Here is a 19,488-nt window from a genome sequence, read left to right on the forward strand (position 1 = left end):
ATTGCTCCCAGCGAGACCTTGGACACACACACGTATGAATACATGTGCGCTTGCACTTGAACCGACATACATACAGTCACACACACACACACACACACACACACACACACACACACACACACACACACACACACACTCTCTCCCTCTATCACTCCCCAGTACAGAGACTTCCTCCTGACAGGTTTGTCATGAGCCCTCTCACTCCACCGGGTTACCACCTTAATGTGTTTCCACTATCTTCCACTCTGCTCATCTCTCTCTCTCTACTCAGCCTACTAACGAGCTCCACCTGTCCCTGCTCTGCTCGGCTCTAATTACTCTGCCAGCTGCGCTGCATTACCCACTAACCTCTCCCAGTATTTAAAGTCCCGTCTTTCAGCTCTCCTTTGTCAGATCGTCTGCAAAGCTCACACCCGGAACCTGTGTGCTCGCGCTTCTGGCTCACCCTTGTTTTGTGACCCCGGACCTGCCTGATTCTTGGATACTCTTCTGCCCCAGGAAAACCAGACCTGCTTTCTGCCATTACGACTCCTGACTACTCTTCGACCCCGGTAACTCTGACCAGCCTTCTGCCTTGCTACAACGTATTTGGATTTCCCTTGAACTGTACTTCTGCCTGTTTTCATCCGCCGTGTGTCTGTGTTTCCTCCCCCCAGGACCTCTGGACCACCAACCACCGGCGTCATCGGACGCATCGCTGCCACTGGGGGAGGCACAGACCCAGCACATTGGACGGGATAACCCCTGGAGCCTTCACTCACTCCCTACTTCCCTTTTCCCTTAAGTTTTAATAAACTTTCTGGTGTGACGCAATTGTGGTCCTCTTGTCGTCTGTCTGAACCGTGACAGTACGATCCGACCATCATGGACTCAGCGCACACTTCCCCCGACATGGAAACCGAAGAACCTGAGCAACCCACCGCCATGCTACGCCTGGAACACACTGAGAGAGAGCTAGGCCGCATGAGCGGCGACATCACCTCTCTGCTTCAGGTCGGGCTACCAACAGCATCAGCAGTTCCAGCAGCACCAGCAGCAGTCCCAGCAGCAGCAACAACAACTCGCCAGGATCATCCAACTCCTCACCAACCTTACCCCAGCCAGTCTGCCCACCAGCCCTGCCTCCGAGTTACCTGCCCCGGTCATTTCAGCGCTGCCCCGGAACCCAAGATTGGAAACTCTCGAGCGGTTCAACGGCGATTCTACCCAGGTCCGGCCATTCCTGACTAGCTGCCGACTTCAGTTCTCCTTGCAGCCAAGGACCTTCGCCACGGAGGGGCTAGGGTCGGGTATGCCATCACTCACCTGACGGGCCGAGCTCGACTCTGGGGAACAGCAGAGTTCGAACGCCAAACCCCCGCATGTGCAACCTTCGACCTGTTTGCTGAGGAGATGCTGAAGGGGGTTTGACCTGGATTCACCAACCGCAGAGGCGTCTCGTGAACTGTTCCAGTATTCGACAAGGCAGACGTACAGTCGCAGACCATTCCATCGACTTCCGAACCCTGGCAAGACGAAGTTCTTGGAACACACCATCGTTGGTGGACGCGTTCTTCCATAGCTTGGCTGACTATATCAAGGACGAGTTGGTCTCCCATGAACTGCCTTCCACTCTTGATGAAGCCATCGCACTGACTGTCCGGATCGACAGAAGGATACAGACCCGTCGTCGTGAGAGGGGGCGCCAAGGTCCACCAACTACCGGCATTCGGAGAGATCCGACTGGGCTCCTGTCAGCTACTGCCACTCACCCAAGTCAGCTTGATCAGTCTGAGCCTATGGAGATTGGGCGAGCCTCTCTCACTCCTGCAGAGCGCCAGCGCCGCTTCACCTCAAACCTCTGCCTCTATTGTGGAGGTGATGGACATCGTTGTGGTAACCTGCCCTTTAAAGCCGAAGCTCACCGGGCATAGGGGGAGTCCGGTTGAGCTCAATGACCATCCAGTCCTCCGACCGCAAACCCTTGCTGCAAGTTCACCTCCGCCTCTCTGACTCTACTCACACCCTGGCTGCTCTGGTGGACTCTGGCGCCGAAGCCAACATAATGGACATCAAGCTGGCACGCCAACTGGGACTGGAGAACCTCCGTTTGACACCTCCTATTCCTGCCCGGGCACTGGACGGACACTTACTCGGATCGGTCACTCATGTCACGGCCCCGGTCTTGATGGGTCTGTCCGGGAAACCATCAAGAAACTATCCAGTTTCACCTGCTCCCCTCTCCAGGCCAACCCCTCATCCTGGGTTACCCATGGCTCCGCCCGGCACAACCCTCAGCTCGACTGGGTGACCGGGGTGATCAGGGAGTGGGGAGAGGACTGCCACCGAACCTGCCTGCTTGCTGCCGCACCCCCCTCGGCCAGTACCTACTAACTCCGCCCCTGACCTCTCCCATGTCCCAGAATGCTACCATGGTCTCAGAGAAGTGTTTAACAAAGCAAGAGCCACATCTCTGCCCCCTCACCGACCGTACGACTGTGCCATCGACCTCCTCCCTGGAACAGCCCCTCCAAGGGGCCGTCTTTATTCGTTGTCTGCTCCTGAAAGAAGGTCCATGGAGGACTACATCAATGACTCTCTGTCCACAGGATTGATCCGTTCATCTTCATCTCCGGCTGGTGCTGGCTTCTTCTTTGTGGGGAAGAGGGACGGATCTCTTCGCCCTGCATCGACTACAGGGGACTCAACGACATCACAGTGTCAAAAACGTTACCCTCTCCCTCTGCTCACCTCTGCTTTTGAGTTGCTCCAGGGAGCCACTGTTTTTACCAAGTTGGATCTCAGAAACGCTTACCACCTAGTGCGGATCCGGGAGGGAGATGAATGGAAGACCGCATTCAATACACCAACAGGCCACTACGAGTATCTGGTTATGCCTTTTGGCCTCACCAATGCTCCTGCTGTGTTCCAGGCTCTAGTGAATGATGTACTGCGGGACATGTTAAACAAGTTTGTCTTCGTTTACCTGGATGACATCTTAATCTACTCCAGAAACCTGTCTGAACACACCCGCCATGTCCAGCAAGTCCTTCATCGTCTTCTGGAGAATTCCCTCACGCCAAGGCAGAGAAATGTGAGTTTCACGTCAAGACAGTGGCCTTCCTGGGGTACATAGTGGCAGAGGGAAGTATCCAAATGGATCCTGCCAAAGTATCAGCAGTCACGTCATGGCCAGTTCCGGAGAACAGAAAGAAGCTGCAACAATTTCTGGGGTTTGCTAACTTCTATAGAAAGTTTATCCGGAACTACAGTACCGTTGCTGCCCCTCTCACTGCTCTAACCAGCACCAAGCAACCCCTTCACCTGGACCCCAGCAGCCGACAAGGCCTTCAGTACCCTCAAGGTAAGTTCACCTCCGCTCCCATCCTCCAGATGCCTGACGTGGACCGGCAATTCATTGTGGAGGTGGACGCCTCGGATGTGGGAGTTGGTGCTGTGATTTCTCAGTGGGCTGCGGAGGATAGGAAGCTCCATCCCTGTGCCTTTTCTCACGTCGGTTGTCCCCCTCTGAGTGCAATTACGACATAGGGAACCGAGAGCTGCTGGCTGTGAAGCTTGCCTTGGAGGAGTGGCGTCACTGGCTGGAGGGGTCCACCATTCCATTTCTCGCTTTGGACCGATCATAAGAACTTGGAGTCATCCAAGACGGCCAAACGGTTGAACTCCAGGCAGTCCCGCTGGGCCCTGTTCTTCACCAGGTTTAATTTCACTCTGTCATACCGGCCTGGATCACGCAACACCAAGCCAGACGCCTCTCCCGTCAATTCCAGAAGGATGACAACCCCTCCAAGGATCCTGTGTCGATTCTGTCAAGTCCCTGCATCGTAGCAGCTCTGACCTGGGCTGTTGAGGAACAGGTGCTGGAAGCTCTCCGTAACCAGCCCGGTCCCAGCACTTGCCCAGCTGACCGCCATTTTGTCCCCGAAAACCCTAAGGTCCCAGGTCGTTCAGTGGGGACATGACTCCGCCTAGCTTGTCACCCTGGCTCCACCCGCACTTACAACCTGCTCGCCCAGAGGTTCTGGGTGGCCCGCTCTGAGAAAGGATGTACGGGAATTCGTCCAAGCCTGCCCCATCTGCAACCAACACAAGTCGTCCTGCCAGCCCCCAGCCGGATTGCTGCAGCCCCTGCCTGTGCCCAGACGTCCCTGGTCTCACATCGCCCCTTGACTTTGTCACGGGGCTGCCCCCCTTCAAGGGGCAAGACCGTCATTCTCACCATAGTTGACCGATTCAGCAAGATGGCACACTTCATTCCCCTCCCCAAGCTCCCAACCGCCAAGGAGACCGCCCAGGTGGTCCTGGAACACGTCTCTTCCGGATCCACGGACTGCCAAAGGATGTAGTTTCTGACCGTGGTCCACAATTCTCCTCCGCTTTTTGGAAGGAGTTCTGTCACCTGCTGGGAGCCACAGTCAGTCTGACTTCCGGATTCCATCCCCAATCCAATGGGCAGTCAGAGCGGGCAAATCAGGAGCTCGAGAAGGCACTGCGATGCATGACTTCACGCAACCCCCACTCCTGGTCGCAGCAATTGACATGGGTGGAGTACGACACAATTCTCTGACCTGCTCTGCCATCGGTATGTCCCCTTTCCAATGTGTTTATGGATACCAGCCTCCTCTATTTGCCAGTCAGGAAGGGGAGGTTACTTGCCCATCTGCACTTGCGTTTGCCCGTCGATGTCGCCGCACCTGGTCACAGGCCCGAGCCACACTTCTCAGATCCGTTGCCAGCTACACTACCGGGGCCAACCGTCGGAGAATCCCTGCTCCCACCTACCATGTTGGTCAAAGGGTGTGGTTGTCGTCAAGGAACCTGCCACTCAGGGTGGAGTCGCAGAAGTTGGCACCTCGGTTCATTGGCCCATTCCCTATCATAAGAGTGATTAGCCCAACTGCTGTCCGGCTCCAACTGCCTAATTCCATGAGGGTGCACCCCACTTTCCATGTGTCTAAGATTAAGCCCATTCATGAGAGTCCGCTGGTCCCTGCTGCGCCTTGTCCTCCTCCTCCACGGCTCGTCGATGGTGGTCTGGTTTACACCGTCCGCCGCCTGCTTCGGTCCAGACGGGAGGGGTAGGGGTCTCCAGTACCTCATTGACTGGGAGGGCTATGGACCTGAGGAAAGGACCTGGGTGCCAGCTAGTCGGATTGTGGATAGGACCTCATCACCGCCTTCCACCAACGGCATCCTGATCAACCTGCAATCCGTAGGGGGCCGCCCCAGAGGGATCCCTAACCGTCCTGCCCGCCGGCTTCCTGTCCTGTGCCTGATCCTGTCTCGGGACCTGTCCCATCTCCCGACCACGGCCCTCCGGCTTCCTCCCGAGGATGAGGGCGTTCGCTCGGACCGTTCGGAGGAGTTCTAGCCCTCCTCCGGCTCCCCCTCCTCCGCCCGGCGTGGTGTTGCTCTTGGGACTTCTGGGGCCGTCCCTTGGGGGGTTCTGTCATGAGCCCTCTCACTCCACCGGGTTACCACCTTAATGTGTTTCCACTATCTTCCACTCTGCTCATCTCTCTCTCTCTACTCAGCCTAACGAGCTCCACCTGTCCCTGCTCTGCTCTGGCTCTAATTACTCTGCCAGCTGCGCTGCATTACCCACTAACCTCTCCCAGTATTTAAAGTCCCGTCTTTCAGCTCTCCTTTGTCAGATCGTCTGCAAAGCTCACACCCGAACCTGTGTGCTCGCGCTTCTGGCTCACCCTTGTTTTGTGACCCCGGACCTGCCTGATTCTTGGATACTCTTCTGCCCCAGGAAAACCAGACCTGCTTTCTGCCATTACGACTCCTGACTACTCTTCGACCCCGGTAACTCTGACCAGCCTTCTGCCTTGCTACAACGTATTTGGATTTCCCTTGAACTGTACTTCTGCCTGTTTTCATCCGCCCGTTGTGTCTGTGTTTCCTCCCCCAGGACTTCTGGACCACCAACCACCGGCGTCATCGGACGCATCGCTGCCACTGGGGGGAGGCACAGACCCAGCACATTGGACGGGATAACCCCTGGAGCCTTCACTCACTCCCTACTTCCCTTTTCCTTAAGTTTTAATAAACTTTCTGGTGTGACGCAATTGTGGTCCTCTTGTCGTCTGTCTGAACCGTGACAAGGTTATACTGTAGGTAAGCCTGATCTGTCAGTCAGAGACATATCTAACACTTTCATCCATACATACCTACCATGTTAGTAGCTACGTCTATCCTGACCATAATGTTGAACAATTACCTCAATATCTTCCTCTGGAAGACTAACCTTGAACTGTTAATGTGACGTCCCCCTCCTTATTGAAAAGAAGGATATTAATTTATCTCGTGTACTGCTTATGTTGGGCATTGTATCTCTGTACTACTGTATCTCACTAAGGTAAGATGGATACAGAAAGAAAGGACTGATGGGGGATAGGTCGTTTCTCTCTTGTTGGGTAGCAACAGCAGTGACGGCCTTGGTTACCTGCTTGTTGGTGTCATATTCTAAAGGATGTACGATGACGTTGCTGCCGGTGGTAACACTGACAGTCATGGGACGACTGGAGACTCCCAGCACGGTGATGTTCTCAAACTTCAGGTTGTTAGGGTCACTGTACCCAGAATGCATCACCTGGATGGTCAACACGCCCCTGTAGAGAGAGAACATACAGGAGGAGTAGGATGAGGTTGCACCCAGACATAAGGTCAAATTTGCATTGTTTTGGTATTATAAATAACATCTACTTACATTGTTAGCAGAGAACTGGTAGTGCATGTAGTTGCCATTCTCAACGGTTTCTGAGAGGAGAGAGAGAGAGAGAGAGAGAGAGAGAGAGAGAGAGAGAGAGAGAGAGAGAGAGAGAGAGAGAGAGAGAGAGAGAGAGAGAGAGAGAGAGAGAGAGAGAGAGAGAGAGAGAGAGAGAGAGAGAGAGAGAGAGAGAGAGAGAGAGAGAGAGAGAGAGAGAGAGAGAGAGAGAGAGACAGAGAAAGAGAGATACAGAGAGAGAGAGATACAGAGAGAGAGAGATACAGAGAGAGAGAGAGAGAGATACAGAGAGAGAGAGAGAGAGAGAGAGAGAGAGAGAGAGAGAGAGAGACTAGAGAGAGAGAAAGAGAGAGAGAGATACAGAGATAGAGAAAGAGAGAGAGAGAGAGAGAGAGAGAGAGAGAGAGAGAGAGAGAGAGAGAGAGAGATACAGAGAGAGAGAGAAAGAGAGAGAGCGAGAGACAGAGAGAGAGAGAGAGAGAGAGAGAGAGAGAGAGAGAGAGAGAGAGACAGAGAGAGAGAGAACGAGAGAGAGAGAGAAAGAGAGATGATAGGTGAATCATAATAGCAGTCTCATATCAAATGACCTTTGGCAGTCAATCATTTATCACAGGTAATGTCATCATACAGCTAACATCATATACTTTAGATAAAGTTACCATGTGGTTCAAAACTGTATTTTGTGGCCCAAACCCAGTAAAGTAATTGACCTCCATACTGAGCAGTGTGAATGGGCTACCATGATAGATTGTACGACTGAAGTCTAACTCTTCCCATGATAACAGTTTCTCTGGGTGAAATTATAGAGACAAAGTAGATGATACGATTCCCTATGGCAGAACGGGATGCAGGTCCTGTAGACATACACACAAACAAGTATGTACATAAACACACACACATACTCACACACGTAGACACACATGTACACGCTGACTAACTCCATCTGACTTTGTAGAAATACCTCGAGAGTCTCCGTCATCCCAGAATAGCTCTCCTGCTGCTGTGTTGTTGTCGTCGAGCGCAACGATCAGACCCATGGGGTTACGCCGACTGAGGGGAACACACACACATACGTCACAACTTTTTCAAGGAACTAAAATAAAAAGGGAAATGAACCCCTTTGAAGTTGTTTATGAATATGTATAAGCTGGGTGGTTCGAGCCCTGAATGCTGATTGGCTGAAAGCCGTGTTATATCAGACAGTATACCATGGTTATGACAAAACAATAATTTGTACTATTCTAATTACGTTGGTAACCATTTTATAATAGCAGACACAGTATACTTAAGCAATAAGGACCTCGGGGGTTTGCGGTATATGGCCAACATACCACGGCTAAGGGCTGTATCCAGGCTCTCCTCTGGCCTTATTGCTTAAGTATACTGTGCATGACCGTGCAATCATTCGTGGGTGTGTGTACCTGTAAACAGTTGTGACCGCAGGTCTCTGAATAGGGTAGAATAGCTCCGCCCTGATGTGTAAAACCAAGCTTGTCTGCAGGCAGGTACATCTCAACATGCTGCTTACGGGCTGTAAATCGCACTTCCTGATTGGTCAATGGGAAAAAAATAATCAACTAGTTGAACAGTACGACATAATGCATGCTGGGCAAGAGAAAGGGCAGAATAACATGCAGTAAGAAGAGAGAGATGGAGTGAGAGGTTGAGAGATTATTGTCCTAATGTCCCCTTGCCTATCTCTGTCCATGGAGGGTATTCCTCCTTCTCACACTTACACACTACAGCAGCTCAAAGCAAAATTCCAAACCTCAGTTAATTTCTAACACCCTAAGGACGGAATGTTCAGACCAGCCCAGGACAATTTAGAGCTCCTCTCTCTCTCTCTCTCTCTCTCTCTCTCTCTCTCTCTCTCTCTCTCTCTCTCTCTCTCTCTCTCTCTCTCTCTCTCTCTCTCTCTCTCTCTCTCTCTCTCTCTCTCTCTCTCTCTCTCTCTCTCTCTCTCTCTCTCTCTCTCTCTCTCTCTCTCTCTCTCTCTCTCTCTCTCTCTCTCTTCTCTATTCTCTATTCTCTATTCTCCATCTGGGATGTGGGGGTAGAGAGAGCAGGAGTCACTGGGAGCCGTCTAGAAGTAATTTCAGATCTTATCGCCTCATTGTCAGTGCTAAGGAGGGCTCCACTCCTCCCCTCCTCCTCATTCCTCTTATCCTCTCCTCTCATTTTGTCTTCTCTCTCCTCCCTTTTACTCCCCTCTCATCCATCGTCTCTCCTGTTCCCCTCCTCCAACGTCTCTCCTCCTGTTCCTCCCCTCTCTCCATCGTCTCTCCTCCTGTTCTCCTCCTCTCCTCCAACGCCTCCTCCTGTTCCTCTCCTCTCCTCAACGTCTCTCCTCCTGTTCCTCTCCTCTCCTCCAACGTCTCTCCTCCTGTTCCCCTCCGTTTTTCCCCCTCTTTTCATCTGACTTCTCCTCTCCCTGTCAGGTACCTTTTTTCTCCTAATTGATTGCACCGCACCCAATCCTCTTCCGCCCCCTAACCCCAGGGGACCAACCAGGACAAGGCCCAGCAGCGAGGCAACCAATCTAAACTCTCATCTGATCAGAAGCTCTTTACACAGCTGTATGACGCCCAAATAAGCTCCCGCAGGATCTCAACACCTCTTTAATCTATGAGACAGGGGAGATTCTCTCTCTAGTCACTCTGTCTCCTCCGTCCGTCTTCCTACATCTTTCCTCTGTATCTCTCTCTCTGTGTATCTGAATGAAATAGTACAGCAGTGGTTCTCTTCTCCGGCGTACTTTGTGTAAAGGTCTTGTAAATAGTCTACTCCTTATTCATGTCTTTCTAGGCAGGAAGCAGAAGGTAGTAGACAGGAAGCTCACCGTTTCATAGTCAAACCATACAGCGTCTGGGACATAGGCTTGGATGTACTCCACCCCCTGCAGAAATAAACCAATCACACATCAGCAAGGGCAAAACAAACAACAATTGAGGTAATTGGTTGAGCACACTTCTTACTATTTCTCTCCACACAACATGGCCAATCCAAAAAACAAAACATTTCTTGGAAATGTTCCAACAGTTTAGAGTATCTGGGTTTTATTAAAGTTATGCAGGCATCACTACTGGATCTGGGTTCACTGACAATCAAAAGCATTTGTAACAAAGGGATGGCGAAGGCAGCATCAACAGATGGACAATGGCCTTTGATGATTGTAGGGCGACAGACAGGAGTAATCGATAACCGAGCGGCAGTCCTTTGATAGAGCTGTCGTGGCTGTGTTCACTGTCCTGCTGACAGACTGGAACACAGAGAGAACAGAGAGAGAAAAAGAGAGAACAGAGTAGAAACAGAGAGAAAGAAAAGAGGGAACACAAGAATAGAGAGAAAGAGAATGATGTGTCCTTTTCAAGCAGAGCGATAGAAAAGCATGCCGTCTGTGAACATCTCCCGTTCTCCTCTATCTAACATTAAAGCCATCGCTGACACCATCACTCATCCACTCATTTGTTCCATTGGCCTGCCTTGTCCTCTTTCATGTTCTACAGAACCCTGTCATCTGGGATCTGAGAGAGGCCATTAAAGGAGGAGGAGAAATAAGGAATGGACACAAGTGGTCAAGAAGAAGAAGTTTCAAGTTTCAAGTTTTATTAGTCCTATGTACAGTACGGGATATGCATGTCATACACCATCCAACAAAATGCTTACTTGCAGGTTCCTTTTCGACAATGCAACAACAAAAATAAATAGTAAAAAATAAGAAAACAAACATAAAGTAAATGGCAGTAGAATAGAATAAACATTTTAGCATCAGTATAATACAGGAAGGTACAATTTATAGTCAGAAATATACATGTGTATTGTGTAAGGGGGGCGGGGGGGGGCAAGTGTAGAAGAAGAAGAAGAAGAAGAAGAAGAAGAAGAAGAAGAAGAAGAAGAAGAAGAAGAAGAAGAAGAAGAAGAAGAAGAAGAAGAAGAAGAAGAAGAAGAAGAAGAAGAAGAAGAAGAAGAAGAAGAAGAAGAAGAAGAAGAAGAAGACTTCATGGTCATTATAATGCTGAATTGAGTAACACAGAATTGTAATTTTCTCTCATATTCCAGGAAATCACCATCTTCTCCCACCAGTGAAAACCCTCAGACATGATCCAGGTGAATGATAGCTGCGATCTGCACATCGCTTACTGCTGTCTGACTCATTCATAGCTAGCATCAGTCAGCAGCTTGACTAATGTAGAGGGACTGCTAACGCTAGCATTAATCCTAACAGTAATTGAAAGGGACAGAGAGCTCTATCCTCATTTGGAGTGATGAGGCATGTTGACCAGAGGGAAGATCTGAACCTGGGCTCAACACTCATAAGGGCACATTGGTCTCAGGTTAGAGTGATACCACTAAATATTATGAGAGAGCAAAAGGAAGAGAGGGTGGATATATAATGCAGAAAGAGAGAGGGTAGGGAGAGAGGGGGTGGATATATAATGCAGAAAGATAGAAAGAGGGTAGAGAGAGAGGGTGGATATATAATGCAGAAAGATAGAGAGACACGAAAAGAGGGAGAATGAGAGAGGAGACAGAGAGAAAAAGAGAGAGAGAGAGAGAGAGAGAGAGAGAGAGAGCGAGAGAGAGAGAGAGAGAGAGAGAGAGAGAGAGAGAGAGAGAGAGAGAGAGAGAGAGAGAAAGAAAGAGAGAAAGGGAGATGAGTTTACAGAGGTTTGAGAGTGTGCTTGATTAAGAGAATGAAGATGAGAGGAGGCTGCTTTTGAAGAAGGGATGTGAAAAAAAAGAGGAGAGCGCTGGAACGAGAAACGAGGAGAGGGAGAGTGGAGGAGAGGTATGGGGATGGGGGGGACAGAGCTATATCTCCCCAGTCTATCAAGGCGCTGTAGACCTCCCCAGTCTTTCCACGCGCCGGAGAGATCAAGGTTAAGAGATCCACTGTGATCTTACACTTAGACCCTAGACATCATTAGACAGAGAGAAGGAGAGGAGAGAGGATGGACTGTAAGTTAGAGAGGAAGAGAGAGAGGGTGGGAGAGAGAGAGAGAGAGGAGGAGGAGGGAGAGAGAGACAGAGAGAGAGAGAGAGAGAGAGAGAGAGAGAGAGAGAGAGAAAAAGGTAGGCTGTAAAGCAGTAGGGTAGAGATGGTGGATATATAATGAAGGAAGATTGAGACAGGGTAGGGTAGAGAGGGTGGATATATAATGCAGAAAGATAGAGGGTAGGGTAGAGAGGGTGAATATATAATGGAGGACGATAGGGAGAGGGTAGGGTGGAGAGGGTGGATATATAATGGAGGAAGATAGAGAGAGGGTAGGGTAGAGAGGGTGGATATACAATGGAGGAAGATAGATAGAGGGCAGGGAGGAGAGGGTGGATATATAATGGAGGAAGATAGAGAGAGGGTAGGGAGGAGAGGGTGGATATATAATGGAGGAAGATAGATAGAGGGCAGGGAGGAGAGGGTGGATATGTAATGGAGGAAGATAGAGAGAGGGTAGGGAGGAGAGGGTGGATATATAATGGAGGAAGATAGAGAGAGGGTATGGTAGAGAAGGTAGATATATAACGGAGGAAGATAGTGAGAGGGTAGGGTAGAGAGGGTGGATATATAATGGAGGAAGACAGAGAGAGGGTAGGGCAGAGAGGGTGGATATATAATGGAGGAAGATAGAGAGAGGGTAGGGAGGAGAGGGTGGATATATAATGGAGGAAGACAGAGAGAGGGTATGCTGTAAAGCAGTAGGGTAGAGAGGGTGGATATATAATGGAGGAAGACAGAGAGAGGGTATGCTGTAAAGCAGTAGGGTAGAGAAGGTAGATATATAACGGAGGAAGATAGTGAGAGGGTAGGGTAGAGAGGGTGGATATATAATGGAGGAAGATAGAGAGAGGGTATGCTGTAAAGCAGTAGGGTAGAGAGGTTGGATGTATGATGGAGGAAGATAGAGAGAGGGTATGCTGTAAAGCTGTAGGGTAGAGAGGGTGGATATATAATGGAGGAAGATAGAGAGAGGGTAGGGTAGAGAGGGTGGATATATAATGGAGGAAGATAGAGAGAGGGTAGGGAGGAGAGGGTGGATATATAATGGAGGAAGATAGAGAGAGGGTATGCTGTAAAGCTGTAGGGTAGAGGGGGTGGATATATAATGGAGGAAGATAGAGAGAGGGTAGGGTAGAGAGGGTGGATGTATAATGGAGGAAGATAGAGAGAGGGTAGGGTGGAGAGGGTGGATATATAATGGAGGAAGATAGAGAGAGGGCAGGGAGGAGAGGGTGGATATATAATGGAGGAAGATAGAGAGAGGGTAGGGAGGAGAGGGTGGATATATAATGGAGGATGATAGAGAGAGGGCAGGGAGGAGAGGGTGGATATATAATGGAGGAAGATATAGAGAGGGTATGCTGTAAAGCTGTAGGGTAGAGAGGGTGGATATATAATGGAGGAAGATAGAGAGAGGGTAGGGTGGAGAGGGTGGATATATAATGGAGGAAGATAGAGAGATGGCAGGGAGGAGAGGGTGGATATATAATGGAGGAAGATAGAGAGAGGGTAGGGAGGAGAGGGTGGATATATAATGGAGGAAGATAGAGAGAGGGCAGGGAGGAGAGGGTGGATATATAATGGAGGAAGATATAGAGAGGGTATGCTGTAAAGCTGTAGGGTAGAGAGGGTGGATATATAATGGAGGAAGATAGAGAGAGGGTAGGACAGAGAGGGTGGATATATAATGGAGGAAGATAGAGAGAGGGTAGGGAGGAGAGGGTGGATATATAATGGAGGAAGATAGAGAGAGGGTAGGGAGGAGAGGGTGGATATATAATGGAGGAAGATAGAGAGAGGGCAGGGAGGAGAGGGTGGATATATAATGGAGGAAGATAGAGAGAGGGCAGGGAGGAGAGGGTGGATATATAATGGAGGAAGATAGAGAGAGGGTAGGGCGGAGAGGGTGGATATGTAATGGAGGAAGATAGAGAGAGGGCAGGGAGGAGAGGGTGGATATGTAATGGAGGAAGATAGAGAGAGGGTAGGATGTAAAGCAGTAGATTGACGAAGTAATAAACATTATCCAGAATCTATAAGAACCAACAAAGAACACGCTCTTTCACATAATTTATGTATTGATGTCAATAAACAACTTATTACATATGTCTGAATTATTACATAACGTTTGATTTAATTTTTGGGATGACATCCTCTCTGCATCCCCAAGGAGAAGTCAAGCTCGGGGGTGACAGCCTCAACATCTTCTTCTTTCTCTCTGCTAGCATAGCAAACTTTTCACAATTACACTCTGATTACAGTTATTATATTCAGACTAGAGCCCCACTCTGCTTGTCTCTAATTCGCCAGAGGCCATGCTAAATTGCTCATTAATCAGCTAGCCACTTTAACATGACCGCAATCTATCTGCACTCGCACACACACAGACACACACACACACACACACACACACACACACACACTCATGCAAATATACACTGACATACGCACACACACAAACACAGACGCACACACACTCATATACACAAATGCGTACACACAAACTCTTCTGCGCGCACACAAACACTATTGCGTGCGCACACACACACACACACACACACACACACACACACACACACACATACATACATACACAATGTAACTGTACTTCTAATCTGCCTGTAATGAGGTCAGTGCTCTCATTAGAGCGGAGGGAAAATAGGGGGAAATGAAAGAGAAGAGAGAGAAAGGGAGGAGAGGGAGGAAGAAAAGTAAATCCCATTTGCTTGTCCCAACGGAGGTCAACTAGTGTGTGTGTGTGTGTGTCTGTCTGTGTGTGTTAAGAGAGAGATATCTCCTCTCAAGGGGTTTATCCAGCCAATAGTTTTTTAGATAAATCAAATGAAATGTGAAGTAGTGTGTGTGTGTCGTAGTATCGAACTGAGCTAAAGCCTAGTTCACCGAGCCTGCTCAAGTACATGTACTCACAGGATCCAGTACAGGTGTGATGAGCAGGTGTTTCCCCCAGAGGAACTGGCGGTCCACTGTCCAGGTGTTACTGTCAGAGTAGAACCTGGAAGACGGACAGGGGGTATTGATGCGGACTGATCAATGCTTGTTTTTGTAACATCAATGCTTTGTTTACAACAAAAAAAAGTTGCCTCTACACTATGATCAGCTGGGTCAGTGTTGTTCCTTATGGACTTGATGAAGATGGTGGTATTCCTAGATCTGAGCCTGGGAGGAACTGCTACCCGATCAACAGGAAGTAACGTCACTTACTCGTGCATGACGGGCCGGACCACGGTGTCCCCTGTAGTGTGAGCCTTGTAGAAGAGGGTGTAGAGGTAGGGCAGCAGGGTGTACCGGATATTCAGGTAATGTTTAGAGGTATTCAACAGCAGTGAGTCAGCACCAAACACTGCCGGGTCCTGGGGCTGGAGGGAGGGAAGGAAGGATGGAGGGAGAGTAGGGAGGGAGAGAGGGGAGGGGGAGGAGAGAAGGGAGGGAGAGAGGGAGGGGAGGAGAGAAGGGAGGGAGAGAGGGGAGGGGGAGGAGAGAAGGGAGGGAGAGAGGGGAGGGAAGGAGAGAAGGGAGGGAGAGAGGGAGGGGAGGAGAGAAGGGAGGGAGAGAGGGGAGGGGAGGAGAGAAGGGAGGGATAGAGGGGAGGGGAGGGGTGGAGAGAAGGGAGGGAGAGAGGGGAGGGGAGGAGAGAAGAGAAGGAAGGGAGAGGGGAGGGGTGGAGAGAAGGGAGGGAGAGAGGGGAGGGGTGGAGAGAAGGGAGGGAGAGAGGGAAAGGAGGAAGGGGGAGGGAGGGATTTATCACCACCATGATGACACTTAGCAATCAACAACAACACACTCAACAGGTGAGTGAATAGAAAGAGCAGAGAGGGAGAAAGAGGTGACTTCCAGTTGAAGAGAGAGAGAACACATAAAGAAACCAGGCCAGAGAGACAACAGAGACAGAGACAGAGAAAGGAAACATTTAAAAAAACATAATTGTGGAGTGGATGATTAGCTGCTGAAGGGCTAATCCTTTATGTCCTGAGTGTGTGTGTGTGTGTGAGAGTGTGTGTGTGTGTGAGAGTGTGTGTGTGTGTGAGAGTGTGTGTGTGTGTGTGAGAGTGTGTGTGTGTGTGTGAGAGTGTGTGTGTGTGTGAGAGTGTGTGTGTGAGTCGAGGACTTTGGCCTGTTTGGCCTTCTGATGAGAGAAGTGATTAGGGCAACGCAAAGGTCAAACATTATCCATCTCATTTAGTGTCATCAACATATCCTGTCTGCCAGCAGAAGGCATCTCTCTCTCTCTCTATCTCTCTCTCTCTCTCTCTCTCTCTCCCCTCCTCTCTCCCGCTCGCTATTTCTCCCAACTCTCTCCATATTTTATAAAACCAATGTTGAAAGATTTGCTACTTTTCTCAACAACATTGATGCCCTGAATTTAGCAGGTGCTATCGACAGATCAGTTGGAAAAAGTGATGGGCTACTTTCTGCACACGCCACGGTCAGTGTGAACTGGAGTGACTTGACACAACGCTGGCCAAACAAGAAGTAGCTACAAACAAAACTGAGTTAAATGGTTCCAGTCTGCTGTGAAGCATTCATCCATGTATACGGGTAAGAGTCTAGCTACGTTTTCAGATATACATTTCCCACCCAAAAAATCTTGCAAGTTAAAGCGTACTGTTATTTAGCTAGCAAACGGTAGCTTTCTGGCTCGCTAGCTAACGTTACATGTATGGTCTGTGTAGTAATATTATTCTAATCAGAAATCCATTTGCATTTCTAGCTAACATTGAACCTAGTTTGTTAGCTTTAGCTACCTGCAGATTCATAATACAGCTATGACAATGTATATATTGGTAGTAGTATAAGTTGGGATATGCTGGTTCATTGCTTAGCTAGCTAGCTAGCTACCTAGCTAGTTACATGTCTAAACAAAAGACCCAACTTCAGCCAGATTATTACATGACCCATCAAATTAGCCAGGTGTGTCTGGGGGTGATTAAGGCCATCTATTGTATTTCATGAACATGTATACAGTGGGGAAAAAAGGATTTAGTCAGCCACCAATTGTGCAAGTTCTCCCACTTAAAAAGATGAGAGAGGCCTGTAATTTTCATCGTAGGTACACGTCAACTATGACAGACAAATGAGAAAAAAAAATCCAGAATATCACATTGTAGGATTTTTAATGAATTTATTTGCAAATTATGGTGGAAAATAAGTATTTGGTCACCTACAAACAAGCAAGATTTCTGGCTCTCACAGACCTGTAACTTCTTCTTTAAGAGGCTCCTCTGTCCTCCACTCGTTACCTGTATTAATGGCACCTGTTTGAACTTGTTATCAGTATAAAATACACCTGTCCACAACCTCAAACAGTCACACTCCAAACTCCACTATGGCCAAGACCAAAGAGCTGTCAAAGGACACCAGAAACAACATTGTAGACCTGCACCAGGCTGGGAAGACTGAATCTGCAATAGGTGAGCAGCATGGTTTGAAGAAATCAACTGTGGGAGCAATTATTAGGAAATGGAAGACATACAAGACCACTGATAATCTACCTCGATCTGGGGCTCCACGCAATATCTCACCCCGTGGGGTCAAAATGATCACAAGAACGGTGAGCAAAAATCCCAGAACCACACGGGGGGACCTAGTGAATGACCTGCAGAGAGCTGGGACCAAAGTCACAAAGCCTACCATCAGTAACACACTACGCCGCCAGGGACTCAAATCCTGCAGTGCCAGACGTGTCCCCCTGCTTAAGCCAGTACATGTCCAGGCCCATCTGAAGTTTGCTAGAGTGCATTTGGATGATCCAGAAGAGGATTGGGGGAATGTCATATGGTCAGATGAAACCAAAATAGAACTTTTTGGTAAAAACTCAACTCGAGTCGTGTTTGGAGGACAAAGAATGCTGAGTTGCATCCAAAGAACACCATACCTACTGTGAAGCATGGGAGTGGAAACGTCATGCTTTGGGGGCTGTTTTTCTGCAAAGGGACCAGGACGACTGATCCGTGTAAAGGAAAGAATGAATGGGGCCATGTATCGTGAGATTTTGAGTGAAAAACCTCCTTCCATCAGCAAGGGCATTGAAGATGAAACGTGGCTGGGTCTTTCAGCATGACAATGATCCCAAACACACCGCCCGGGCAACGAAGGAGTGGCTTCGTAAGAAGCATTTCAAGGTCCTGGAGTGGCCTAGCCAGTCTCCAGATCTCAACCCCATAGAAAATCTTTGGAGGGGAGTTGAAAGTCTGTGTTGCCCAGCGACAGCCCCAAAAACATCACTGCTCTAGAGGAGATCTGCATGGAGGAATGGGCCAAAATACCAGCAACAGTGTGTGAAAACCTTGTGAAGACTTACAGAAAACGTTTGACCTGTGTCATTGCCAACAAATGGTATATAACAAAGTATTGAGAAACTTTTGTTATTGACCAAATACTTATTTTCCACCATAATTTGCAAATAAATTCATTAAAAATCCTACAATGTGATTTTCTGGATTTTTTACCTCATTTTGTCTGTCATAGTTGACGTGTACCTATGATGAAAATTACAGGCCTCTCTCATCTTTTTAAGTGGGAGAACTTGCACAATTGGTGGCTGACTAAATACTTGTTTCCCCCACTGTACATGTCTAGACAATAGTGACCGATCCACTTAGGTAGATGTGGCTGGGGGGTGGTTATAGCAACCCATCAATTTAGACAAGTGTGTCGGGCAGTGGCAGAAAGAGATGAGATGAGGGAGAATGATATTTTTTTTTTCATGAGCATGGCCTTATTTCTATTACAGCATATTGGATGACTCTCATTCATATTCCATTCACCCAGTTCAATGTAACAGCGATAGTTTTAGGCTATTACATGATACTCAAATTTTCCCTATACCCCTCATGAGGTTGCTACAACCTAGGCTATGAATGAAAGTTTACAACGTAGGTGTACACAGGTCGAGAGACATTTGAAGTGACAAACAGTGACATTAAATACTGCCTTGCACACTCTTGCCAGCATCTAGCTGATATAGGGTGTAATCATTAGTCCAACAGTTGCAAACGAGAGTTTCAATTGGACAAATTCAGGTATGTTTATCCCCGTTCTGTTCCGTTTGCTTCCGTTTATGAAACATTTTTCAACAGAATTGGTGGAATGAATACACCCCTGATCACACGAGTTCACTCTCATAACAGCCACGTTGTATTCCTTCTCTTCCCTTCGCTTGTGGACTTACAATGCACAACAAATCAGCTGTATGTGACCAGGCAAAAAAAAAAAAAACGATACAAGCTAAACCTCTACAAACAGCCTACATAGTTGTCACCATATCAGATAAAGTAACGGCATGAACAGCATAGCTAATAGAACTAACGCGTTAGTAAACCCGTTACAATAATGCAGTAACTTTAGTGTACATGCAGTTACGTTACAGTAAGCAGTTACACCGGCGGGCCCTGGTGGCAATCAATTAGTAATACCAAAAGCTTACCTTGACTTGGAAGAGTTCCAGTGTTGTGCTGGAAAGTCATAGCCAGCTAGCTAACATAGCGTCCCTCTGTTTGAGCAGGGTGTTTCAGTAGGCTAAACTAGCTATCTGCATTTGCTAGCTAAGTAAGTGAAACTGAAAGTGAAAAAACATTTACAAACTCTTTCTCTCTTGCTCTATTTCTCTCTTGCTTCTCCTTCATTTTTGGAATAAATTAATTTGTTCAAAACTGTTCAACTATTGTCTTTCTCTCTCTTTGAGTCAACTACTCACCACATTTTATACACTGCAGTGCTAGCTAGCTGTAGCTTATGC

The 19,488-nt window shown here is 48.4% G+C and overlaps 1 protein-coding gene across 1 annotated transcript in view; it reads right to left on the bottom strand.

The window, feature by feature from the left end:
* LOC121567588 (maltase-glucoamylase, intestinal) overlaps positions 1 to 19,488 on the bottom strand; it is a gene marked incomplete at its 5' end in the record, with an annotated part of 65,022 nt that overhangs the window by 38,643 nt on the left and 6,891 nt on the right. Inside the window, 8 exon segments of the mRNA XM_045218003.1 lie at positions 6,452 to 6,616; positions 6,716 to 6,765; positions 7,695 to 7,783; positions 8,155 to 8,216; positions 8,218 to 8,280; positions 9,573 to 9,629; positions 14,661 to 14,745; positions 14,955 to 15,109. Of these exon segments, the coding sequence (XP_045073938.1) occupies positions 6,452 to 6,616; positions 6,716 to 6,765; positions 7,695 to 7,783; positions 8,155 to 8,216; positions 8,218 to 8,280; positions 9,573 to 9,629; positions 14,661 to 14,745; positions 14,955 to 15,109 (726 nt within the window).

Source organism: Coregonus clupeaformis, unplaced genomic scaffold (genome assembly GCF_020615455.1).
Source record: "Coregonus clupeaformis isolate EN_2021a unplaced genomic scaffold, ASM2061545v1 scaf1312, whole genome shotgun sequence".
NCBI lineage: Eukaryota > Metazoa > Chordata > Actinopteri > Salmoniformes > Salmonidae > Coregonus > Coregonus clupeaformis.